General features: G+C 35.3%; 1 protein-coding gene across 1 annotated transcript in view; it reads left to right on the forward strand.

Moving 5' to 3' along the window:
• The first annotated feature begins 1070 nt into the window (after nucleotides 1–1070).
• Nucleotides 1071–17859, forward strand: part of NIPAL1 (NIPA like domain containing 1) — a 683348-nt gene continuing 666559 nt past the window's right edge. Inside the window, exon 1 of the mRNA XM_044061412.1 lies at nucleotides 1071–1453. Within this exon, the coding sequence (XP_043917347.1) occupies nucleotides 1414–1453 (40 nt within the window). The 5' untranslated portion in view covers nucleotides 1071–1413. The remainder of the gene's footprint in view (nucleotides 1454–17859) is intronic.

A 17859-nucleotide genomic window follows, 5' to 3' on the forward strand; every position in this document is an offset into this window, starting at 1 on the left:
CTGGTGCCAGAGCCATGGCCTCAAGCTAAACGTCAAAAATTGTATAGTCATCCCCTTTGGCAAAAACAAAGTGCCCACAAATTACCACATAGGTGGTAATCCATTAAGTACAGAAGAAGTAATTAAGGACCTGGGGACCCAAGTTGATAGCAATCTCTCATTTGACAACCACGTGGCCAAAGTGATTAGAAAAACATTTTATATAGCCCACCTAATCATGAAGGGATTCACATCTAGATCAGGGGAGGTCATCGTGCCTCTTTACTCATCCCTTATCAGGCCCATAATTGAGTACAGTGCCCCTTTTGTGATGTACCTTACCAGACACCTGCAGCAACTGGAAAGACCCCAAATGTACCTCACCAAGAGGATCAAAGGGCTCAAACAGATGCCATATGCTGCCCGGTTAAAGAAACTCCAGCTCTACTCAATGGCATACTGCCTGCTCAGAGGCGATCTGTGCCTGACATATAAAGAAGCCATGTCCAACCCGGAATTAATGGACATGCTGCACCTCAGAAAATCCAAATCCCATCGAGCTACGTGCTCGAGAGACTTGAACCTCAGCACTGAAATAAATAGGACATGCTGGAGGGACAGATTCATAACCCAGAGGCTCCCTTCACTCTGGAATAAAATCCCAGTCTAGGTTAGGCAGAGTCCCACGTTGACTCTCTTCAAGAGGAATCTTGATGAGTGGATGGGAGATCGTAGGTTTACCCCGGGTATCACTTCTGTGTCACTGTTAGACAGAGGCACAGTATACTAACCTCGAAAAAGGGCATAGCAAAATTCATTTAAAATGGGTGGCGAAAGCCAAACACACTCTGGCTAGGCTTATAAATGCCCTATGGCAGATAGCCTAGTATGAACCTATGAATTTAAGGAAAGAATCAGAAATGGAACCGATATGCATACATACCCGGTAGTTTTAACTTCTTCTAATCCTAAATAACAGTCAGCGGTACACTTTGAAACTACACTCTTTGAAAAGATGACCTGCCAACTTCTCACTCAAGTTCGCAGCCCTTTGTAATTCGTTAGCCATAGACGTATTCTCAGTCATGAAGTCATACACGATTTCAGACTTGTGGGATTCCTCCGACTTTTCTGACCATATTCGCTGCAGAAAACGCTACTTACCTTAATCGTCACCCTGTCACATAAGACAAACCTGCTCACCTTTGTCTCGAGCGTGGACGCGGACATGTCACTTACTGCTGGGCGTTTACACCTGATGATGACGCGAGAGGAATTCCGGACTAATTTCGGTTGGGCGGCTACGGTACTGCTGTATCCCTGGGTGAGTGCTACTGTCACAATTGCCATTCACGGTCACCAAAAGCAACTCAGCATAGAAAGTAGACGTAAGTCATTTCTGCCTCGGAAAAATACTTCAGTAGACAGCACAGGATGGGTGAGGCTGTGGTCTTGTCCCAACGGTGCGAGCAAGGTAAGTCTGTGGTAAAACACATTTAGTTATTTATGCAGTGATTTCTTGCTTTGGTTGTGTAAAAACTGTAAAAGGAATCTTTCTAAGAGAAACCAGAAAAAAAAAATAGCGAGATGCAGAAAGATTGGAGACGTGCATTACTGGAGTGCTTCGGTTGTTTCTTGGTATCAATAATTTATTGCCGGTTTGATTTGAATTTCCCATTAGGGTGCTATAAATTGTTCATTTATGCGCAGTATGTACTCCCTGGAACTTAATTTTTCATTGGCGTTTCTCGCTTAGCAGAAAACTGAAGAGCCTAGTCCCAGCTGTTTTCCTTCTAATAAACAGTAAGTGTGATCTAAACAAAATGTTTTCACGTGCCAAACGAAAAATGGTTTCACTGTGAATAACTGCATATGAATTGCCTTTACTTTTTTTAATGTGTGTGTCCCATTACATGGAGTGGCTAAAGATTTCAAAACTGGGACCACAGCCAGCCATGGTGCAATTATACTGATTACTACTTTGCCTTGGTTCATATGTGTGCTTAGGAATATAGTGACTCAAGGAGACTTTGTGGCAAAAGACATCTTCAAGAAATTCCCTAACAAGCATGGTAAAATAAGTGCAAGGAGTGAGCATTATAATTTGGTCGTGTCAGCTGCAAACATTTCAGATTACTAAATGCTTTTGCCATTTTTAACTTTTTAAAACTCTCAGTGTTAAATACAAGAACCAGCCCAAGTTTCAGAGTTTCTGTTTTTGTAATATATTTGTTAACTGAGATAGAGCCACAAGGTACATGCACCCCTTTGCAGAGGCAGCAACAAAGTCTGTAATGAAATAAGAGTTTCACTTAATGGCATCAAAGCATCATAACCGAGACATTTCAAACTCACAATAATGCAAGCACAACATTTTGTAAAATAAAACATTGCATAAAAAACATCAGACAGCATCGAGTTGTCTTGCATCCCAGCAGTATTGGGGCTGTTTGCCCACACCCCCACTCTCTAAATATGTTCCCCATTCTCCTCATCTCTAAATATACTAGCTTCAAGATTGCACAAACTCTGAGAAAAGAAAGAAGTAAAAATAAAAAAGTTGTGTTTTCCTTTTGTCACCCACCTTCAGATGCAAAGTTAAACAGCCACTATGGCAAAGCAACAGGCAACACAGGGAAACATTAGCAATCAAAGATTTCACGTATATGACATTTTAGGAATCGGATAACAATACATAACAAATTGTTAGTATTCTGTGACTTTTTTGGTCTTATTACATAACTTGGCCAAAGTCATGCAGTTTGTAGGCTGAGACTAACTGAATGAACCAAATGCAGAACTACAAGATGATTCTCATTAGCAACCTTCACTTGTTCATGCCAGCTGGCCCTGCTATGATGTCATGTTAATTTTTCCTAAATTCCCTGCCCACCTTCTTAGCAATGTAGCTAGTGTGAAAATCTCTTAGGTCATTGTTTCTACCATGGCCTACCTCACCTGCTGCAGATAAGGAACTAGCTAGTTTTTTTTTTCTTACTCATTTCAACCCTTGAGTACATAAAGATTGCTACATATTTTTCTAATGTCATTTTTAGCAAATATTTTTGTACAAAATGCTCAACCACCAAAAACAACAACGAAAAGCATAGTGTATGACATATTGCAATACAAAGAAAAGTATATGAGATAATATAATGACACAAATTCCACAGATATAATATACATGATATAAACAAACATTCTCCAGTCTTTAAACAGTTTCTTAAGTTTACCTGTATGGTTAACAGCATTAAGTTTGCTATATCCAGAACCAGTGAATGACGTGCTTAGCAAATAAGGACCGGTTTATCTTTTTCATATTTGTTCTCCAATAAATAGTAGATGTACACTATAAGAAAAATGTAAATAAACTCTAAAGAAAGATCAGTGTGTACAAAAAATAATGACATTTCTTTAAATAGAATAAACAGGAGCTATCACACAGAATAACTTCTAAGAGGTGTCATTGGTGAACATTATAGAGCATCACTGGGGCAGGAAATGATCAGTATAAATGTAACACCACCACCACTAAAATGAAATGATAAGCATCTGTAGGGGACACACTTTTCAACCTTTTAGTGCAAGAAACCTGCATAAAGCCTAAAATAATGGAAGGATAAAGGCCCCAAAATAGGGACATATTTTGTACATTTCTATTATAAACTTAGCACATTGGTAGACTGTAAGGCTTTGTGTTAGCATGCATTTTCTGAAGGATATGAAGTATGAAACTCAAATTTATGTAATTATTTACTGAATTAAATCCTTAGCAATTTGCCAGAAAACCACACATTTTTTGAGGAACAGATGAAAAATCTGAGGCAAAAATCTGGATGTTCTGAGAAAATCTGGACAGTTGAGTGGTGTGGTGGGAGAAGTAGCCAGGAAACAGTTCAGATCATGCACTAAAGTTCTTATCAGTAGCAGATTTCATCAATGGGGTAACAAATGGGAGGCAAAAAATAAATTATTTGTATTGCCAGAATGCTCACACTGTCACAGTTATAGACATGACCAGTGCAATGCTCAAGTAGCAGAGGAAAATTGGTCTAGAGTTTGAATATTTTTTTTTTCAAATACAAGGTTATTTGGACATTAAGTTCAGTACTAGTGTTGTAAGGTCAACTGAAAAACATCCTTACAAATAATATTAATGGCACTCACAAATACTCACAGGCTACAGAATCAGTGCTGTACAGCTACAGTACATTTGTTAAGACTCAGCAGAGATAAAACCATCCAAGAGGAAATGCAGTGTGTACACTGTAGATAGATAGTATGCAATGTGAGCATAATGCCATTTGACAACTTAAATATGTCCCCATCTGTTAGGTAAAATACATATCCATTTAAATAAGTAAATTTTTGCTGTATAGAAGGTGTATGTGGGGATCATTGTAATCTTCAGCTATGGAAACCAAATGACCATTGGAGTTTGGACAAGGGCCATGCAAGCCCATGATGATGATGGTACAGTCTAAACAAAATTGAAAGAGCTGCAGTATATGGACAGCTCAAACATGCTGTAGGTGTTAGTATAACCCAGTTTTAAGATTGCTGCCTGTTGTCCAATTATCTTAATCACCAGGTTGTTTTATTTATGATTTGTACATCTAAACCACACGTTCTCAATTGATAAAGGAATAGTTTTAAGTATAGCAAAAAAATATATATGATGCATTGGTTAAAAAGCTGCCAGATAAGCTACCAGAACTGGGTTCTGTTTCTAAAAGAAAATACAGGCAGGTGTTAATTGGCCATGGATAACCCACACCCAAATCCATCCCACAAAAAAAAATTCTGTAAAGAGACTGAGCTACAGAAAAGAAGCTTCCTTTTACATTAAAACATTTCTCATTTGCTGTAAGAATAAGGAGATTGATCTGGAGGCTGGCAGTGAGGGCTGTACAGTTGCAATAGTTACATGTATACACCTCTGCACCTGAAATGACTCTAGGTTAGCCTAGTATTTGTCATTGACTAATATCCCCCTAGGGAATATGACACACAACCTGTGTACACTAATTCATGCAATGGTTTACATAAACTTGGCCAAAAACTACTAAAACAAAGAGGAATGATGTCATTTCCTCCATACATATCTGTAGTGCATCATACTATGTGTGGGCCTGTGGGGAGAACACAAGCATGGTTAGGTCTGGCAGCCCATTGTTCAGTTATGAGGGATGCTAATGAGTTATTTCTCTGTACAGCTTTATCAGGTCACCGTGAATGAAACAATTTTGTCTGGCTAAATACCTACATGAAAAAAATGTCCAATTTTAAAACTGGTAATATATAGAGCATCCAAATCCAATTTCGGGCATACATGTGTTTAGACAGGATGAATTTATCAACATCAGTGAAGAGAATTTTTGAAGCAGATATTTTGCAATATTTCACAAACAAAAGGCAGGAATTTTGCCAGGTCAAAATTTTAACAATTCACAAATAACAGCATTTGATGCATCTCTAATGATTATTAATGCTAGAAGCATTAATAATAGGTTTTTTATTGGAAAATGTGTTATATTCCCATAAGATTGACGTTGTTTGTGAAACAGGGTTAACGAACAGTGACTGGAAACTAGTTCTGTCAAGGTATAAATGTTTTTAATGTAACAAACATTCTAACAAAAAATCAGGTAGAGGTATTGTGATAGGCATTAAAGATTGTTATGAGACCTGTGATTATTACATGTTCAGTGATAATACCAATACTGCAGATTATACAACTGTGATGATAAAGACAGCCCTAGAACATGTAACAGTTGTTGGAATGTATAGGCCACCAAAGTTAAGTGCTGATGACCTAGACATATTCACATAGTTCTTGCATGAAACACAGGAAGGAAGAATAATAGTGACTGTGAAGTTATATTTACTAGAAACAGACTGAAACAATATTGATTCAATGACATTAGTAAGGAAATTATTTACAATGGACATTCAGAAACAACAGTGGTTTCAGTTGTAAATGCATGAGGGAATGGAACATACTACAGATTGTTTGTTCCTGAAGAAATTTCTGTTACTTCATGTCAACTTTTGCTGCAGTTGATATGCAGTGATCTTGGGGTTATAAAAGTTTATTTCTTGGTTGATAATTGTGTCAAACTGAAATCTAAACTAATGCACAAAAGACTAATAATGGATTATATGGAAGCAAAATACTTACTATTTAAAACTAATTGAGATATGTGTTCAGTGGAAAAACTGTAGAAAGAATGGGGAAAGTTTTGAAATATATATGTATATATATATATATATATATATATATATATATATATATATATATATTTATATCTACATCTCTCTCTATATATATACATATGTATATATATATATATATATATATATATATATATATATATATATATGTGTGTGTGTGTGTGTATATATATATATATATATATATATATGGGTCCACTTTGTCATTTCGAAATACTGAAATCCTGAATTTCAATATGTTGAACTTACAAAGTCGAACCCTCACATTTCCGAAACCAGCAGAAGTGCGAAATTCAAAATACCAAAGTACCGATATTTCGAATTTGGGCTTCCGGTGGTACGGAATGTGGATGTTTAGGTTTTATTTTGGTAAGTTTGTCTGTGTTAGTATATTGGTTAGGGGTTTAATGTGTGTAAGTGTGTGTTGTGACTGATGTGTGTGTTTGAGGGACTGTAAGACGTGTGTGTGTGTGCATGTGTGTGATTTTCATTTGTGTTACTGTTTGTGTGATCTCAGAGTTAGAATATATAAGTAGGGGGTGTGGAGGCAAAGCCCCCCACATGGTGGGTGCAGGGGGGCAAGCCCCTGCTTATATGTAGTTTAGATTAGTTTGTTTGATCGTGGTGGGGAGTTTTGTGTATGTTTATGTGTGTGCTGTATGTGTAGCCAGTGCGGGATTTTGAATTTTGCGGTTGTGTGTTTTCGAGTTTGTATGTTTTGGTTGGGTTTTCGGCTTTGTGGTTTCAGAATACTGAAATTCGGGATTTCAGTATTCTGAAATTACAAAGTGGACCCACACATATATATATATATATATATATATATATATATATATATGGGTCTACCTGATTATGCCGAAAGTCCACAATGCCGACGATGAGAACACTGACACCGGAAGATCGACAATGGAGATAATCAACAGTTGAAAATCCCAATGCTGTGAACACCATGTTAAGGTAAGTGTGCAATAGTGATGGACTGTAGGGTTAGGGGCGGATTAAGTGAGTTAGGGTTAGGGCGCGGGTCAGGTGAGTGTGCGATAGTGGTGGACCTTAGGGTTTGGGTTAAGGTTAGTGCATAGACAGTTGTGTATGTAAGGTTTAGTGTAGGTTTGTAAGGTTTTTGGTGTGCTTGTGTTGTGTGTGTGCTTTTTGGACAGGGGATTTGTTTTATTGGTTGATTTTCAGGATTGTGGTTTGTCGGGCATGTGAAGTTTTGTGTTTCTGAACTTTCGGTTTTGTGGTGTCGGTGATTTTGTTGTCGGTGTTTTAGCGTGTTAGTGTTATCAGGTAGACCCGTATATATATATATATATATATATATATATATATATATATATATATGTATATCTAAAACAAGGAAATAAGATCCACGACCAGTCAGCACAGGAACACAGAGTAGTTTAATTAAAGCGCTTTTCGGCTCACAATAAGACAGCCTTCTTCAGAATACAAAACACAAATACATCACATTCCTTTTATATAATAAAAGGCGCCAAAATTAAGCAATCATTTAATTAATTAAGTAATTACCTAATCATACTAAAAATCTAAAATCTTTAAACTTAAGGGTATGTTACTAAGGATATGTTGCTAAGAATATGTTACTAAAAAAGATGCACCGTGACATTGAAACAATGGGTCTCTATGGAAATAATAGTAACTTCCGCCCATTTTATCAAAAGACTTCATTTAAACCCCTAAAAATACAGGCATATATTAATTTATTCAATTAAACCAAGAAATCACTAGATACCTCTAATAGTAAATATTAAAAATAAAATGAAATAAAATAGATATGAAATTCATAACTTGATTAAGTTAGAAATTGTCAAAAAAATATATAAAACCAAGTAGAATAACCAAAGAAATACACAAATTCAACAATATGCATAAAGACAAAAGATCCAAGTATGTTTCTCATAAAATTCCAAGAAACTTCATAGAAACAAACCAGTTCATGAATAATTAATTGTATTTATTAAATTTATTCAAATTATTTTTAAATTGTTTATGTAATATAATGTATATAAAAATAATTAAATTTAATCTTGCTTTTAATTATCTCACCAAGCTTCTTAACTTTAATAAAACACCTATTGATAAAGCTTCGTTGAGACCTGGGTAGTTGCTAGCATTCAATTTAATTTGCCATTTTAATTCAAGTTCCAGCAATTTTAACGAATAAGGGCCCCCCCTAGGATTGATTTTTAGTCCATCAATAATCAGGAATTTAAATGTATGGTCAGGGAAACACATAATATGTTTGGCTAATGCATTGTCCGCCTTCTGGTGGGTAACAGCATAGATGTGTTCATACACCCTGTCTCTGAGCCTACGCTCGGTTTTGCCCACATAGAAGGCGGCACATAGTGAACATTTAGCCAGATAAATTATTCCTTTAGAATTACAATTAAATTTGTCACTTAATTTATATAGTACATTATCCAAAGTAAATGCACTACTAACCAAAACATGTTTGCACATACTACATGACTCACATTTAAATATCCCTGTTGACTTTCTCTGCGAGTCAGACTGAAATCTCAAAGAGTCCTTGAAATTCAAACCACGCCTAAATGTGACACTAGGTTTATGACCTAATTTATTTATTAAAGATGTGTTATTTTTCATCAAATTCCAATTTTTGTTCAAGATGTTAATACATTCAGGACTCAGTTTGGTATATGTGGTGGTAAATGACACAACTCTATTTCTATCAATCTTGAAAATATTAAATGGACTTTCAAGGTTTGTCTCGGTGTTTAAACTATGGTCGGACAAGTGGCCAATTTCAGCGTCCTTTAAACCAACAATATTGTGTTTCAAATAAACCTGATCAATACATTCTCTCTCCAAGTTGTCCAATAGGCTTTGAGGGCTTGAACTATGTATAGACAATAAAGGCCTAAAATGGTTAGTTTCCCTTTTAAATTTGACCTCGGCTATAATTTCGTCAATGAGCTCAACCGGGTACTCTCTCTTCAAAAAAGTTTATTTTAGAAACAAACATTCGTCATCAAACTCTTTATTGAGAGTTACAATCCGGGCCGCTCTGACCAGTTGCCCTTTGATAACAGCCTTCTTTTGGTGAAGTGGGTGACAACTTGAAAAGTGAAGGAAAGAATTGGAATATGTTTTTTTACGATAAATTCTTGAAACATAGCAATTTAAGTCCAAGCTTTTAGATAACATAATATCCAAATAGGGAATAGCAAGATGGTCGAAGGTGTGTGTAAACTCAAGGAAGTCAGTAGACTCATTAAGAAAGTCAACTATATTGGATGCAGTTTGGTCATTGCCTCTAATCAACATAAAGATGTCGTCCAGAAATCGAGTATAGAAAACAACTGATTTCTTGTATAAATTAGATTTAAAGACCAAATCAGATTCCCAAAAGGCCATTACTAGGTTAGCTACGCTAGCTCCACACGGTGAGCCCATAGCTATTCCTATTTTCTGTTTATAGAATAGAGACTCAAACATGAAAAAATTATAAGAAAGGACGTGGTCTAAAAGTTCAGACACTAAGTAAATTTCCTTTTTTGGAAGTTGGTGTTTGTACATCATGAGTGTAACCCATTCAATAACAGTGTCATGAGGGATACATGTGTACAAGTCCTTTACATCCACTGTTAAAAAATTAGAGTCGCTTTCAAATTTCAGTTTGTTGATCTCACCCAGGAAAGACCAGGAATCTTTGCAGATTTGTTTTTCTTGAGTAACTATTTTCTGTAGTGTAACATCTATTACTTTGGCGCAAACATATAATGGTGACCCCCTGCCATCCACCAATGGTCTCATAGGTGGTTCATGCAGATCTTTATGAATCTTTTGTATATCTATATATGTAAAATTTATATATGTATGCATATATATATAAATATATATAAATATATATATATATATATATATATATATATATAGAAACACTTCACATAATCTAATGACTGAAATCTCGAATTTCATATGGTCGAGACCATATGATCGAGATTTCAGTAAATCGAATATGTGTAGTGTTCAAAAATAAGAGTTTAATTACCTTAATATGTTACGTGCACACAGAGGCAAGTATTGTTGTACACTCTGTGTGTACGTAATGTTTTATTTGCTTTGCAGTGTTGAAAGGAAATGAGAAATCTCCCGTTTTGCGCTTCCACATACAGCGCAAGACGGGAGATTTCCCATCTCCCCACTGTAGCGCGATCTTGGAGTTGGTATATTTAAGTAGGGGGGATGTGGGGGGGCACAGCGAGGTTTGTGTTTTTTTTTTTTATTTGTTAGTTTCGCTTCAGAAGTTCGAGTTTCCGAAACTCGATCTTTTGGTTTCGGTTATTTGCAGTTCGAGATTTTGGTAATTCGAGCTTCTGAAGTGAATCCATATATATATATATATATATATATATATATATATATATATGTGTGTGTGTGTGTGTGCGTGTGTGTGTGTGTGTCTGTATCTATCTATATATATATATATATCTATATCTATATATATATATATCTATATCTATATATATATATATATATATATATATATATATATATATATATATATATATATATATATATATATATATATATATATATATATAGATATATATCTATATATATATACATATATATATATATATATAGATATATATATAGATATATATATATATATATATATATATATATAGAGAGAGAGAGAGAGAGAGATCCATTATGATTGGAGACATGCACTTGTTATACCTTTCTTTAAGCGAAAGGGAAGTTGGACAAATCGAGATTCACACAGGCCCATAAGTTTACTTTCATGTTATGGAAAATAATGGAGAAGGTTATATTGGATAACTGGAACTCCTTTCCTTCACCCATCAGGTCAATGCCCTCTCTTCCATTTTTCAAAACCACTCTGAAAGACTTCCTAGCTAAAATCTGTCTCTTACTGCTCAAAATCAAGGTGACTATATCCCTATATGTGAATAAGTTATTTTTCATTCCTTAAACCTCCTTATTCTCCCTTTTTCAATTACTTCCTTACCTCTATCAAATTATTTTCCTGAATTTCTCTTTGAATATACCATAAGCATGTTTTTCCCTCACTTCAAATTGCAATTCCTGTTTGTATTTGACTAACATACCTTTAATTTCTCTGCAAACTGTCTAAAATTTATGTAAATATTAAGTGATTGTCATATAACTTGCATAGATTCTTAATCAGTGTCTTTATAGCAATGTCTTTCGGCTTTTCCCAGTTAGGGATTGCCATAGTGGATCACTGGTTCACAGATCGATTGGCAGTGGTGTTTTTATGATGTCGAGTTGCCAGCCCAGCACCCAACCTTCACAGAAGGCACACACATATGCACATGCACCTACTTGCATGTCTTGAAAACTCACTTAAACACAGGGAGGACATGCAGACTCCGCACAGAATGTGCTCCAAATGAGAATCAAACCGGAGAACCTCTTGCTGTAATGTAACAACACTAACTGCTGTACCACCATAACTTAATCGATGTTTTTATATTATGCCTAATTTGGTATTATTATATAAACTGCAGAAGTTTTTGTTTTATTTTTGAAGATTGTAAAATTGTTGTTCTTAAATAGTATTGTACTAATTTGGAGCTTTTCCCCCAGACCTCTGCTGAAAATAGGCTTCTACCCATTTGGGCTTTCCTGGTAATCACATGTGAGTAAATAAATGATAAACAGTTAATAAATAATTATTGTCAGGATTGGAAAGGTTGGAAATTGAAACCATGTATCAGCATGCATAAGTTGAAAAAAGATCTATTACCACCTGTAACATGTTATTCTATAACAATATAATAACAGGTATAAAAGAAAAATTCTGCTATTTTATTTATATAGATTTAACTTCTGCATTTGATAGGGCCATACACAAAACACTGATCAATGAATTAGAGCAACTAGGTATTGATTTACTCTTGATAGCCTGGGTAGCTGCATGGCTTACAAATAGGATATGGCAAGTATAATACAGTAACTGTACAGGTAAAATTCAAGGTTACAGTCAAGGTGTTCCACAGAGCTCTTTCTTAGGTCCGTACTTGTTTAGATTGTATCTTTCAGATCTGTTTTTTTTTCATCTTAGGTGCTCTGCAGTCTGTATGGAGATGACTTGAAAAGGGGCAAAGTGATTACGTGTTACAGAGAGGACTTGTCTGCAAAAGAACTTGATTAAATTGACAATTTGGGCACAGAAGAATAAAACACTGATATATACATCAAAAACTAAGTATATGAGATTTGGGAGACATAAATTGAAAGGTGAATATTTAATACAGTACAGTTATTGAAACTGAAAATTCCTTTTAGGACCTAGGTGTATGGTTAAATTCAAGTTTTAGTTTTTCACTACCAAATTACATTAAAGCAAATGCTAGTTTAGGTATTTTTTGAGAACGGCCTGGACACATATTATGGGAGCAATGGTTTTGGTATACTGGTAGGCTAGAAGGGCAATATCACCCGTGGTTGAAATATTTGTACGTATATATGTCCCTGAATCTAAGATTCTCTTCATTGTGATACCTGACCAAGCCACATTGGTCAGTTTAGTGTAGCTGAAGAGCATCTTTATTAATCCAGCCCATAGATTTTTATCTTGTATTATGTAACATTTTTACATGATTACACTTTCTTAAGTCTCTTTATTGTCCTGTTAGTTTGGAATTTCAAAGAGAAGCTTCTGATGAAATGCACTTGTAAGTCAGTTGCCTGATAGTCATAGCAAATAGAACGTTGCTGTTTCAATCAAGAATGGCATCCATCTCAACTTTTATTGTAGTGCTATATCTCAAAACACTTTACTGAATAGGTGAAATATAAAATACATTAAATAAAAGTTGGAAAAACAGTTAAAATATGAGCTAATTGAACATAATTGCGGCAAGTAGATGAAACAAAAATATGAAGGTGCTAATTTAAATAATAGTATACAGGTGTAAGGCATGCGTTAGTGCTCCATTCTCCATGTGTGCCATAAACAGAAGCAACTGCTTGCGAAAAAAATGTCTTTTTATTTGAGTGGGGGGTACCAGATTTGGGGGACAGCAATATATACCAGAATAACTAGCTACAGCTCTGCTGGGAAGGGCTTCCTATACTGTATGGATGTTCATTGCTAATTGGGATTTTATATGAACAGAACCAATTTAATATACAAAGATTCCAATATTTTTGCCTCTCTTTGTTTCAGATCTCTGTGCAACAAGCTATCTTAACTTACCGTTGTTAAACTGTGTTACCTTAAGGATGAAAATCAGTTGGCTCAAGTCATTGAGGCCACATTTACTAGAGATTTAGCCACCTTGGTAGCCTTTTCCAGAAATATGTCTTTTAATGGCATTTGTGCAGCAGCTGTCTAGTCTTAGCTAAATACATTTGCAAAGTATTACAAGTCAGATCTTTTCCTGGGGCAACTATTATTAAGGGTTTACTATCCTTAGGGTCCACCAAATAGTGTGAGCCAGAGGTTCTAACTTGAGTCAGAAAAAATGGATCCATTCTTATCAAATACAATAGTAATGCCTTTACTATAACAACAGGCCTGTAAGAATCTCTCCATCCTTTGTAATAACCCTGCTCACCTCCATCTTCACCCATTTTTTCTAAGAAGATCTTGGGTGTCTTATATTACTTCTATCTTAACATAGTTATTATCAGTTCTAGACAGTATATTATGGGATAGAAGAAGGCACTTAGCCTGGGATAGTTTGGTTTGCAGAGCATTTTTAAAGCCTATGTACTTAGTTCTATGAGTTAAACTTTCTTTTACAGATCCATCATTATGGTAAATGCATAATGTTTATTCTTATTACTTCTTGTTATTCTTCGTGAGAGGACCTATTGCACCCTGCCATAACCTTCCCAAGCAACACCCGGTAATTTCACATAAGCAAACTACCCCCTTCCAACGTGTAATAAGAAATGGAGTAACTACACACTAACCTGTCATTGTAGTCTGCTCATGCTTAAATAATCCTCCTAAAACACATCTGCAGAAGTTTAGTCCACATGCTCGTTGCACAGTAGTTTTAACCACATAAGTAGCTGTTGTGACACTTTTTTATGATTATAATTTTTGTCTCCTGCTGCTGTTCTACCTTCCGTACACTGACTGTCAAATGCACACTTTTTTAAGTAATATACATTGAAATTGGCTTGGAAGGACACCTTCTATCATAGCATTTGTTAACTGATAAATTTCAAATAAAAGATTTCCTCAACTCTTCCATGTGAGGAGATCCCACATGCTTCTCCATATGTATACAATCTTCCCAATTATTGTAGCAAATTAACAAAGGTTATATTTAGCTGGAACCTCAATGGTGTTTTTGATACCAGAAAGAGTTGGTGAGTCTTACACTTAGTTTTTCATCTGACAGCTGTCCCGCTGACACAGACATTACATCTTGATTCCTTATGAAGTAATATTTTGATAAATATCTGGCTGAGCTTTACTTGCTACTTCTCTGTCTTGGGAATGAACTTCAATTTACTTTTGCACTGCTTTTGCTAGGAAACTGAGAACAATTATTTAACTAGTTTATCAATTTTAGTAAATTCTAATAAAAGGCAGAATTTTAAATAAGCTTTTATTCTGCAGCAGCATGCATTAATTTGCCTCTGAGCCTGAGGTTTTATCTTTCAAATGCAAAGTAAATTTAGGACAAGATATACTAAGGTGTGAAACACCATTCCCTTGCTGCACAGATTAGGTGCTGATCAGTTGAATTTCCTGGAATATTAAGTGTAGAAATTACATTTCGGATCCCTTTTTTACATGAATCTCCTGGCATGGAATCTTAAACATCATCTGATTTAGACTCTGTAATTTTAAGTCAGTACTCTTCAGACTATGTGCCTGTTAAGGATTAGAGATGACCTTTATTCGGAGATACTTATCATATAAACTTACTATGATTGCATTTTTATTTGAGTGCATATTAGTTATTTTGTAAATTACTTTTTTTTTTAATGTTACTGACATTATTTAATTAAATTCCTTTGATCTTTGACTGATGGTAATCAGTTGGAAATCTTTGCATCTGCAGTGTCAAATTGAGCTTCTGAGTTTCCTGTTTGACCTCTGTATTCCTGACATAATCCTTGATTTGCGTACATTATTAGTATTGTTCAGCATTTACAGATAATGCTTAAAATATCAATATTTTGATCTTTCTTTTCTTTGAGGTTTGTTTCCTGTAGTCAGGCCGATGTATCCCACAAGAATCTCATCCTCCCCCCATAGCTGACCCTAAAGTTTAAGTACACATGACAACCACTGAGAAGGCGTGGAAAAATATGTACCTCTGACCTCTGCCTAATTTTGTCTATGTTTACTAGTGAACTGTCTTGTCACTGTACTATTACTTCCTCTTCTAATCTCTAGTCTATTTCACCACCCTTATGTTCACCTGCCTGCTTTATCTTTCTTACTTCTGATATTTTTTATCAGTTTTTACTCTGCTTGAAGGACTTAGCTTTTACTTCTTTATGTTTCTACTGTTTGAGAATCACTTGGGCTGTAATTGTTTTCCTTTTTATTTACTTATTGCTTTAAGGCACGGTTTTCAGCAAACATCACACATCCTGGTTTTAATGAAATTATTTGCTACCAGAGTTTGGTAACATTCTCATGACTTAAGAACATTTGTTTACATTGTATTTAAAAGTTTACGTGTCTGTAGATGCAAGCACTCGATAGGTACTCTAAATGAAATATTGCTGTCTCTGGGAACTGTTGATTATATTATTTCTTATAATTCCAGACTAAATATTTGATTAGTATATTGTCCAAATTGTTTTGGAGTATCCCTGCATTGCCAAATGTTTATCTTTGTGCATACCTTTCATCTTGAACATATACCTCTCAACCTCTTAGCACAAGAAATCTGGACAAAGCCTTACATAATGGGGAGGGCAAAGGCCCAAAAATAGGGACTTATTTTAAATATTGCTCTTATAAACTTAAAAAGTAGCTAGTAAAATAGGGTTTGTGTTATAATGCATTTTCTAAAGGATATGAAGTCTGAAAATCAAATGTAGGTCATTATTTACTGATTTCATTCATTAGGTCATCCCAGTGATTTGCCAGAAAACCACAAATTTTATGAGGAACAAACCGAAATTTGAGGCAAAAATCTGGACATTCTGTGAAAATCAGTACAGTTTAAGGGTATGCACATCCCATTGCTATGATGTTGTAATGTTTGAATTACCGATAACTGTTCTACATTGCTCTGGTATGTACTTCATTTCCCTTTTCTGCATGCAGAAATTACTTTACCACATAAGCATCATTCTTTAGTCACTTCATGTCTCCTACTTCCTGATCCTTTGTAACCATCTGTCTGAAATACGAAGAAAGCTGGTAGTAATGCCCTTTATAAGCATATATTATTTATTTATTTATTTATATTTATTTTATTTTACATTTGTTGACCGGGATAGTCCGACTGGATCAAAGTCCATTTACAGCGGAGGCCCGGGGAGATAAGCTCCAAATATATACAAGTACAACACAAAATGAAAAAACATAGAAATAAAAATAATATAAAATAGAAATGCAGATAAAAAAATACAATCAGACTAAAATAGTACAAATTTACCTGTAAGTTATTTCCAAAAGTACATAGTTAAGCACTGAATAGACAAGTGTACAGGATAGAAATTACCCTGGTTATAGTCAGGAGAAGTTAACAATAGCTATTAGATAAGTAAATTACAATCATTAAAATGAATAAAAGGACAACGAGTGTTGAAAAATCCACAATAGAGGCAATGAGAGCTAGCGCTTTCTTTCACTTTATTTTCCGTGAACTTCTTCAGAAAAAAGACCTATTGTGGATTTTTCAACACTCGTTGTCCTTTTATTCATTTTAAAGTTTGTTTTTCGGTTTGTCCGAAGTTTGTACGTGGTTTAAATTACAATCATGTTGTTTTCTTAGCCAGGCTTGTCACAGTGGCATAGCCAGTTTAATGCCAGATGCTGTTTAATTGTGGCTTTAAATTGGCATAGCGAGGAGAGCATGGTCATGCCAGCTGGAAGTATGTTCCAGATTCTGCTTACAGAGTTTGCAAATAGGGCCATGCCAGCAGCATTGTTAATTTTAGTTCTCTGTATTTGTAGCTTATTAGATGAGCGGAGCAGTCGTGTGTTGTTATGGGGGAGGAAAGAATTTCTAAGGGCTGGAGTATGATCTAGGTTGTAGAGGATTTTGTTAGCCATTATCAGCAGATTGTACTTGATAAGACTAGGAAATTCCAGCCATCCAAGCTGTTTGAGGTTGATACAGTGGTGGGTTCTGAATGGCAGGCCTGTAGCAAACCTGGCAATGTGATTATAACAGGTTGTTAGTCTATTAAGTTCAGATTTATTTATATTGGCTAGAAGGGGGGAGGCATATAGGAGTGTTGAAAGTATGTGGGAGCGAGAAATGGCTATTTTAGCTGGAGGGGTGAGGAAGGCTTTGATTCTATAGAGTGACCCAAGTTTTTTATTGATGCTCTTGATTGTCTGATTTACATGGTGGTCAAATTTTAAATTATTGTCTATAATGACACCCAGTAATTTTGTATTGGGGTCGGGGGAAATGACTGTCCCATCTTTTGCATTTATGGTGAAGG

The sequence above is a fragment of the Protopterus annectens genome, chromosome 2.part0 (genome assembly GCF_019279795.1).
Source record: "Protopterus annectens isolate FY-2018-M chromosome 2.part0, PAN1.0, whole genome shotgun sequence".
Classification (NCBI taxonomy): domain Eukaryota; kingdom Metazoa; phylum Chordata; order Ceratodontiformes; family Protopteridae; genus Protopterus; species Protopterus annectens.